We start from the raw sequence: 9,010 nt of genomic DNA on the forward strand, positions 1-9,010 counted from the left end.
CGGCGTGGGGCCGACAGCCGACTTTCTCCACAACCTGTGCGAGGTGTTCAAAGAACAGGCGATTGAGGCAGAAGAGAGTCATTTCGGAAAGGAAACTGGTAAGTCCTGAAGTAAATCAGCTGTTGGGTGCGCAGTGCAGTTACTTTGCCGGGCGGTCACCTCCCAGGCACGCGTCAGAAAACAGCTTACCTGCTCCTTGCCTTTTTCTCCTCGCAGTCATCAAATATGTGCTTTTGATGTGAGGAAATATTTTTCTAAAATCCGATAAAGTTTCTGAATAGTGAGGAAATAAGTCTGCCATGTGATATTATCGGTGTTCAGAGGGGTTGTGGTAGCGGTAACTGTTCTTGTAGTCGCAACATCTCTTGGACATAGGCATGCGTAGGTCGAGAAAGCAAAAAGTCTTATGTAGCTTTAAAGCTAAAATACTCTTTTGTTTCTCACTGTTTTTATAGGCTTGCATAGTAGTCAGCTGCCAAACATACAGCTCTTATGTCAGAGAAATTCCAGAGTCCTGGAACTTTTTCTTCATATTCTTTTTCTAATTACCTGTCTGTGGAAAATCTTGTTTTCTAATGATCAATAAATCACTTCCCATTTAAAGCAATGGTTTCCTGTCTCGCCGTTTGGTGGTGCCAAATACTTTTCTAAAAGAGACTTTTTAAGAAAGTCATAGAATAACTCCAATTATCAAGAGTTAGGGTTTTCAGTTGGTTGTCTTGGTATCATGATACTAATAAGACTTTTTCTCCCTCACGTACTGTTTGGGCTGTTTAATTAAAGTGACCCTTATTGCTCATTCTCATTATGAAGTCCCTTAGTAATTGACAGAATTTGAATATTACCACAATCAAAATCATGCTTTCTCTTTTCATCACAGTATGTAAACAATTTCATCTGCCTATATGAATGTACTTCTCTAATATTTTCCCTTGGGGATTTCAGCCCGCTTCCTGGAGATAGGTAAATATCATCAAACCTGACAGAAAAGCTGAAACATAGTGCAGCATAATTAGTTTGCCAGAAGTCAAATATTAAGTTAATGTCAGAAATAGAGCCAAGATCTGGAATTCTCTTTACACCTTATTTTTTTCAGTCCCTGAGCAACAGGTTGTAGCATCTATTAAGATTTTCTCTGCTTATTCGGTTTAAAATACTTTCTGTTCTTTGTCTTTAATGCTTTTCTTAATTGTTAGAAGATTGAAGTTTGCCTTAATTTCATCACCTGGTATAGGAAGCAGTGAATCACTGAGAATATCCCTCCCACACATGCACTATGTCCTTTTTGCAAATTCCAGTTCAATTTAAAGAAGTAAAAAGTTTATGTATATAATATTTCTAATTTTTGTTTTCATGATTAGGGTCACAGTTACTGAGTGATTTTAGTTTAAAGTGTGGTAGCTGTCTTGAGCTACCTGTCAGTATTATATAACTGTATTAAAAGGATGCTTTCCCTGTTATTAGGTCCCTTAACATGAATTTTGTACTTCTGGTATCTGAGCTGCTGCATTAGGTTATATCAACATAGCCTCAGGCATGTACTTTTAAGAGGGTTCTTAAAAATATTTGAAAAATTAGTTCTATTTTTCTTTATTATTGTACTTAGTATGCTGTATTTAGTTGATCTGTGAATGGCAGCAGAGTTCTGATTTTTTTTTTTTTTTTTACTGTTGAATGGAACTCGACTAAAAATAGCAGCTCTGCATATTACTAAGTTTTGCAGAACAATCAGTTTCTTGGAAGTTGATTATTATAAACTGTGCTTAAAGGGTACAAACTCCATCCTTGTTACAGACACGCTATTTCGTGGATCACCGGAAAGTGCGTGTGGTTGGAGGACAAGGAGGAGGAGGGGGTCATTCTTTTTATAGCGAACCCAGGAAAATATTTGGAGGTCCTGATGGTGGAAATGGAGGTGATGGGGGTCATGTAATTTTGAAAGGTAAAACTCACTACATCTGTTTTGTTTCATGTTGTCTTACGCTTAACACCCCTCCCAGCGAAGACAACCCTACGCGTATGGTAGGACATGGTAAATATCAAAAATGTTTAAATGGTTATTTCTGTATAAGATGTCTTTGCTTTTTAAGCTTTGTCCTGAGCTGTCCTAACAGAGACGTAAATGACACTCACAACCTTAGAAAGCATTCTGAAAATCAAGGTACTTAGCAGACGTTTTAGTGGCTGGTGCCTGACTGTGTTATGACGAGGCTGGGATTTGACCAAATTTTACTCTTAAGAGGGATAAAGCTGCTTCTACCACCACCCTGCTGAAAAATCTGCTAACCTAGCAAATGAATTTTCTAGAGTATTTTGAAATGGCCGATTTTGGAATGACCTCTTAATAAAGTGCATGATTAATAAACCTAAGCAGATAAGTAAAGGCAGTTAAACTTCATCACAACTTACTTTAATATTAATCTTACCTGATATGTTGTTGCTGAGACAGTAAATAGGTTATTTGTTCATGCATTTTCAGAAAGGGAAACAACAGTCAAGAGGCTGCTCTTCTGTGCCTGTTCCACTAAAACAATGTGTTTAAAATATGTGTATTTTGCTTTACAGCTGACCGGCAAATGAAATCACTTTCTTCAGTCCTCCCCTTCTATCAAGGTTTTCATGGAGAGAGAGGGGGAAGCAAAAACTGTTATGGAGCTAATGGTGCATACGTCTATGTTAAAGTAAGTAAATTAAGGTTGCATGCTAGTGTGTTAGCTTTGTAGTAACATTGCTGATTTTCAAGCTGGATGACCTTACTGTGAGAAAAATCTCACATGTGTTTTTGCAGGGAGCCTTGTGTGCTGTCTGTGCTGAGACAGGGCTGTCCTTGGCACAAGGACAGATCAAGCTGCTTTAAATTGTTTATAAAATGGACTTCTTTGGAAGGTACATCTGGCCAAAACAAATACTGTCCTGATTTGCTTTACTTCTAAGGATCATATGCCTATAGCAATCAGAACGTCTTGAATATGAGCAGACTTTTTTTCTTTCATACTTTTATTCTTCAACATGCCTGTTCTGGTGCACACCTACAATATGTTTCTTAGCCCACTACTGTGTTTAGGCGTCTTTGCTTAAAAGGAGAGAAAGAGGGTTATGATTCTGTTAACACTTTAATGAAGTGTAAATGTCTGACAGAGCTGTTAGGGTTCAGAAAGCAAGTCTTTTGAAGTCCACTTCTCTTTCTGGATTCCCCAGCTTGAGAATACGGAGGAATGATTTTCAACAAATCTGAAATCAGCTGATAAAGGATCTGCTGAAGACAGCTCTGCTGCAGACTTTGAGCTTCAGTATAATGTTTGCATCTCTCTTTACTTTAAGGTCCCTGTAGGTACATTGGTTAAGGAGGATGGGAAAGTTGTGGCTGACCTCACTCAACACGGTGAAGAGTATGTTGCAGCTTATGGAGGAGCTGGAGGGAAAGGTAATCGCTTTTTTCTTTCCAATGAAAACCGAGCTCCAACATTATTTACTCCAGGAGAGCCAGGTCAGGAAAGGGTCCTCTATCTGGAACTCAAGACAACAGCTCATGCAGGATTGGTGAGTGTTGCTGTCATTCTTCAACTTCCTTATTGTTGTAGGGTGACACTTGACTGACTGAAGAAATAATGTTTGATAACATTTTTGTTAGCCTTTTGGCTTGTTTGTTTAGAGATGCAACTTGATGCTTTCTTGCTGTTACTTGGTAGAATGGCATCTGAAGTGATTTGCAGAGCTGTCACTCTCTTGCTACTTGATGTCATCCTACTTTTGCTAAAATCAACAGTGTGTATAGAAAAGCAACCTGCAAGATTCATCAATGATTAATGGACTCACTGGTGATGTACAGCAGGTTTTGTCTGCTGATTCTGCAGATAAACAGTAGAGTATGGAGAGCTCTTCTAAATAAGTTTGTTTTCTTGTTTTTTAAAAATAACAAAATTGAAAAAGTTCAAATCATCTATTTCATCCCTGTTTTTCTCTTTTTGCAGATATTAAACACTTGACTTTGTTAGTTGCAGATCTAGCATCCTCTGAAATGAAAAATGCTATTTAGAAATGAATGCTAAGTCAATTTAGGGCTTAAGCTGGTTTCATTTTTAAGTATGGAAGTGTTTTAACACCAGCTGGTAAAGCTGTTAAAATGACGCTTTGCTGCAAAACATTCTTGCTGTAGTTCAACAACTGCAGAATAACTGTCTGATCTAGCAGAATTTTGTGAATTTATTTCAAGACTGAGAAAAGAGTTGGCACTGGTGGATCAGTACACTTAATTCTCTGACCAGCTGGACACTCTGGTCCACTTCTCACATTTTTAGCACTGTTTTGGAAGTCTGAGACAAATCTGTTCCGTACTTCACTTCCTCTGACAAGAATTCAGTGTGTCTGACATAAGCAAATAGGAGACTTTAGGATTTGATCTACTTTCATCTGGGGGTTATTGACCATCTATGTAGCTGTCGTATGTCAACTGTAGGATATCCCAGAGTCACTGAATTTCTGGGGTAGGTTTGTTTAAATTCTTGCCTTCTCCCCGGAAGGCCAAGTTTCAATTTAATTCTTTGATGTCAAGTCTATGAAGAGCTGTAAAATCCCAAACTTGTAGGCATTCTGGTTACTTATAGGCCAAACTGTGTTACTGAGTCAGGGACAAAGGCAATTCTGAATTCTTTTGAAAAATAATAAATCAGAGTTAGAAAACAGAGATAAAATGGGAAGTGCAGGACAAAGTGTCATAACATTATTTCAGGACAAAAGAGATCTTATGGTATATACCGTTTTGGCTCTGAACAAAGTAAACGTTTAAGATGACACAAAAATGTTAAGGGGACCCTTCTGTGTTTGAGTGATTTAATGTTTATGAGAAAATAATCAATAAAACAGGGTTTAGGAGAAACAAAAAAGGGAAACCAGGATACTTTTCCGAACTAAGTACAAAATCAATGTTGTTCATTCATGCTGGAAGAACCTTGCTGCATCTGCAAAAGCTTACAGGTTTTTTTATTGGGATTGACCTAGAACTGTGGCTTTAATAAGTGTTTGTATTCCAGGTGGGCTTTCCCAATGCTGGCAAATCATCACTTTTGAGAGCAATCTCCAGTGCAAAGCCAGCAGTGGCTGCCTACCCATTCACAACGCTAAATCCCCATGTCGGTGTTGTCCGCTATCAAGATTATGAACAAGTAGCAGGTAAGAATTGTAGTATGTGGTGTGCACCTTGATAGCAAATTGTGTCACCTGGGTTGTTATTTGAAATGCCGCACAAGTAGATGTAGCAGTTCTGTAGAATTCTTGCTAGTTCTAAAGAACTTAAAACAATATTGAAAGCCCATTTCGCATTCACTTATATGTGGCCTTAATATCAAACTAGCAATCTGTATTCTATCTTCACTGGAATAATCTAAATGTAGGTGTTTTAAAAGATAATAGCAGCCAAAGTTAGCTTGAGGCATGCCTTAATATTGATGGGTTGAGATGCAATTCTAAAAGTACTTTAAGTGGCCAGTAAAAGACTGGGGGTTTTTTGTTGGATATGTTGGATTCACTGTGAAATTTCTCTCATTGTAGTTGCTGACATTCCAGGCCTAATAAAAGGTGCTCATCAAAACAGGGGCCTTGGGATGGCCTTCCTAAGGCATATTGAACGCTGCTGCTTTCTCTTGTATGTGGTGGATCTCTCTGTGTCTCAGCCATGGATTCAGCTGCAAGACTTAAAATATGAGCTGGAACAATATAAAAAAGGATTGTCTGAGAGGCCTTGTGTTGTCATCGGGAATAAGATTGACCTTGCTCAGTCCAGGATCAATCTACCACTCCTTAAAGAACAGATAGACACCCGGGTCATTGCATTGTCTGCATTGACAGGGGACAACTTGGAGGAACTGTTTTTGCATTTGAGAGAACTATATGACACTTATGTGAAGATGGAACAATCACGAGAGCAAAGCCCGGCCAAGTGGTAGGAACCAGAACTACTGTGAACTGCATTGGAAGGAGAGGGGGGAAAAAAAGAATCATCATTTGATTAGATTGCATCTGTGTGGTTTTGGTTTTTTGTGAGTTGTGTTTTTTGGTTTTTGGGGTTTTTTTTAAATGCAAGGGACACAGTATGTTGATTTGTCCTGGACTTCTGCATTGGAAAGATGGTTTTTGTTTGTTCACCTTTGAGGTTTCTCAAGTGTTTTACAACAAAATTTGAAAATTGTAATCACGATGGGTGTTGAATTGGAAACCTAGGTCTTGTTTGGTATTAGCTAGTTAATTTGGAATGAAGAGAATGCTATCTAGTAGAAATGACTTGAAATTCAGGATCTGCAGGAGATGCTGGCTTGCTTTCTGAATCAGAGTGAAGTGACTTCTCAATTCTCACTAATCAAAAATTCTAAAATAAAAATAAGGTGGTCCCATGTTTATCTGTTTTTATACCACAACTGCTTTCAGTCATCTCCTCTTAAACTTTTCTCCTGATTTGTTTGGTTGTTTGGTTTTTTTCTCAGATGAGGCACAGCTGCTCAATATTTTTAGGGAGGAGGAGCAGGAAACAGCTGCAATTAATGATTGAAATAATTTCCTCATTAGTATAAATAATTAACTGTCTTTAAATGCTGGTGGCAGCAGCTAAGTAGCTGTGTAAACTAGCAAGGGAACAGTTGTTTGAGACTCACTTCTGCGTTTTCCAGTTTCCTTGAAGAATCTCGAGCAATGTTCTGAGAAATCCTAGGCTTAGATATTCCAAATAAAAAAAAAATACAGTTCTCTGCCTTTTTTTCTTTTTTTGCTACATCATTTTGTGGACAGTGTTCTTAAATTTTTTTTTTTCTAGGAATTCAGAAATCTTCCATTTAGAACAGTGGGTCTTTGCACTCTTCTCATGCTGAAAGAAGAGCTGCTTCTGTAATCTCTGGTTATATTCTGTGTAAAAGAGTATTATCTTGCTAGTGAAAAGTTAAAATTTATCAAAGCATGTTATGAGGCTTTTTCATAAGGGACCCTGACAGATTTGTGGAATGCTGAGACACAAATACTTAAGCAGTCAAGAGAAACGATTGTTCTTGAGCCTTTACTTATGTTTCTTGATTTTTAAAACAGATTAACTTTGCCTTCCAAACCAGCAGTCTGGAATTACAGACCTTGCACATACTTTGTCACATCCATGAAGTATAAAGTAAACTTATGAGCAGTGTCACAAAATAGAAAGATGGGATGTTTGTAAATTTGCCTTTGTTTTTTTGCAGGACAGTTTGGTGCATTATGAAACATGCAGCTATCACTTGTCTTTGGTTAAGCTTTGTTAGCTTACAAATAAGGTTTTCATTAGGTTTAAACTAACATTGGCTATTTTCTACTGTATCAGTAGTAGTGGGAATTATTTAGTGCGTTTTTTAAAAAAAAATCGACTGTAGCCTCTAACTACTTCTTTCTGTATACTACAGTGAAGGTGATAATTCTCTGTCTCTGTCACTTTGCATGTTTTGTTTAGTTTCATCTCTAATACTCTAATGCTTCTGCATGGTGCATCCTTAAAAGACTGGCTTTCTCGGATTCAATGAACAATGGACTTTTTTCCCTGACTCCCTGTGGCTGGGAAGGGGCAGTCTTGTTCAATCTCTACATTAAAGATCAATTCACACCCTCCTGCTTCTATCAGTGTTGGGATCAGCTCTGTGAGTATGATTATGAATTACAACTATCTTTGCCTGAATAAGAAAGAAGATGCATACCCCTTCTTATTCTTAAAAGCAGCAGGTTTTTATTCTGAAAAAGTGCAAGGTTGACTCAAATGCCTGAATTATTAAATAAAAATATGGGCAAAACAGGTAATCCTCTCCTGAATTTACATTCTGAGTATTTCTGTCTGTGATCGCGTCTGGAAAGTAATTATGCATTATAAGCAGTGATACTGGTATAAATGTGATCAGGAAAAAATGAAAACAAATATTAAATCCCCAGGTCACTCTCATGTTTTGTGTCATCCTTGCTTCGTCCCTGGGATTTACCAAACTGAGTTAAGTAGAAGGTAATACTCGGTTCTGTCCTTCTGTTTGGTTTTGTGCAGCATTTTTAGGCTTCACTGTTGGTTTTTCCTTCTATCGCTACATGTTTTTCAGCCACATTTAATAAAACCAGGAAAAGATTGCCTGAACACAAAACCTAGTGCAGCTTCCTTGCAGAACATTTGATACCTACAAATACTTGGTGCTCTCTCTCAGTGTGTTTCAGCATTTGGCAATCTTTGAGAATGACAGAGACTGTTTTAAAAGCCTCTGTACTCACAGGAGCTTTCACCCTTAGTTGCTAGTGCTCATGCAACCTCAGTTCTTGGAGTGGAGAGTATTTTGTGTACTGATGTGCTAAAAGCACAGCAGGTTGCTAGATAGCTTATCAGAATGTCCTATTGATCATATAATTGGTTTCTTTGTTCTTAACATTTCAGCCACCTGTTCTGAGATAACAGTACCAAGTTCCTAACTACATGCTTACAGGGTTCAAAGAGGAGCACATACTCCTTCATCTGTCAACAAAAAGTGCCAAATAGCTCCAGCTTTAGAGTTGGAACAACTGTTTGTAGGAGCTTGAGCTGTAGTCGATATACATCTATACCAAATGAAGTAACCTCATGCTAGAGGTCCCTATGCTAATGCTGAACAAAAGGAGAGGCTGTGTGCTGCTCAGCACAACACAGAGTTAACAGCTTGGGTCACAGTTCTCTGTAGTGCTCCTTCAGTATTAACATGAAGATCTCTTGCATCCCATTCTAATTATGAGGTGCAGAACTGAGGGGTAACCTCTGGTTCTGCTGAAAATAAGGTATTTAGAAAGGAAACTGGTTTTACATCTAGGAATAGAGAATTAGAAATAATCAGGTTAAGAGAGAGAATGATGAATTGTTTCGGAGAGGAAGGATGTGCTATAGGAATTCTTCCCACTTTTTGTTTTGCCAGGGTTAGGGTGGGTGCGCTTGTTTCTTTTTAGGTTTTGGAGGAGTTTTGGTGCCTGTCTCCTGCATGACTTTCCTTAACTAGCTTTTGCT

At 38.1% G+C, this 9,010-nt stretch overlaps 1 protein-coding gene across 1 annotated transcript; it reads left to right on the top strand.

The window, feature by feature from the left end:
• Positions 1-8: 8 nt before the first annotated feature.
• MTG2 (mitochondrial ribosome-associated GTPase 2) lies at positions 9-5,942 on the top strand (the record flags this gene model as incomplete). The annotated part of the gene is made up of 6 exons (XM_009706808.1): positions 9-98; positions 1,795-1,942; positions 2,566-2,681; positions 3,322-3,540; positions 5,031-5,169; positions 5,548-5,942. Coding segments are annotated over 6 exons (1,107 nt in total), but the record flags the coding sequence as incomplete, so codon positions are not given.
• Positions 5,943-9,010: the final 3,068 nt, after the last annotated feature.

The sequence above is a fragment of the Cariama cristata genome, unplaced genomic scaffold (assembly GCF_000690535.1).
Source record: "Cariama cristata isolate BGI_N322 unplaced genomic scaffold, ASM69053v1 scaffold39148, whole genome shotgun sequence".
In the NCBI taxonomy this organism is placed as follows: domain Eukaryota; kingdom Metazoa; phylum Chordata; class Aves; order Cariamiformes; family Cariamidae; genus Cariama; species Cariama cristata.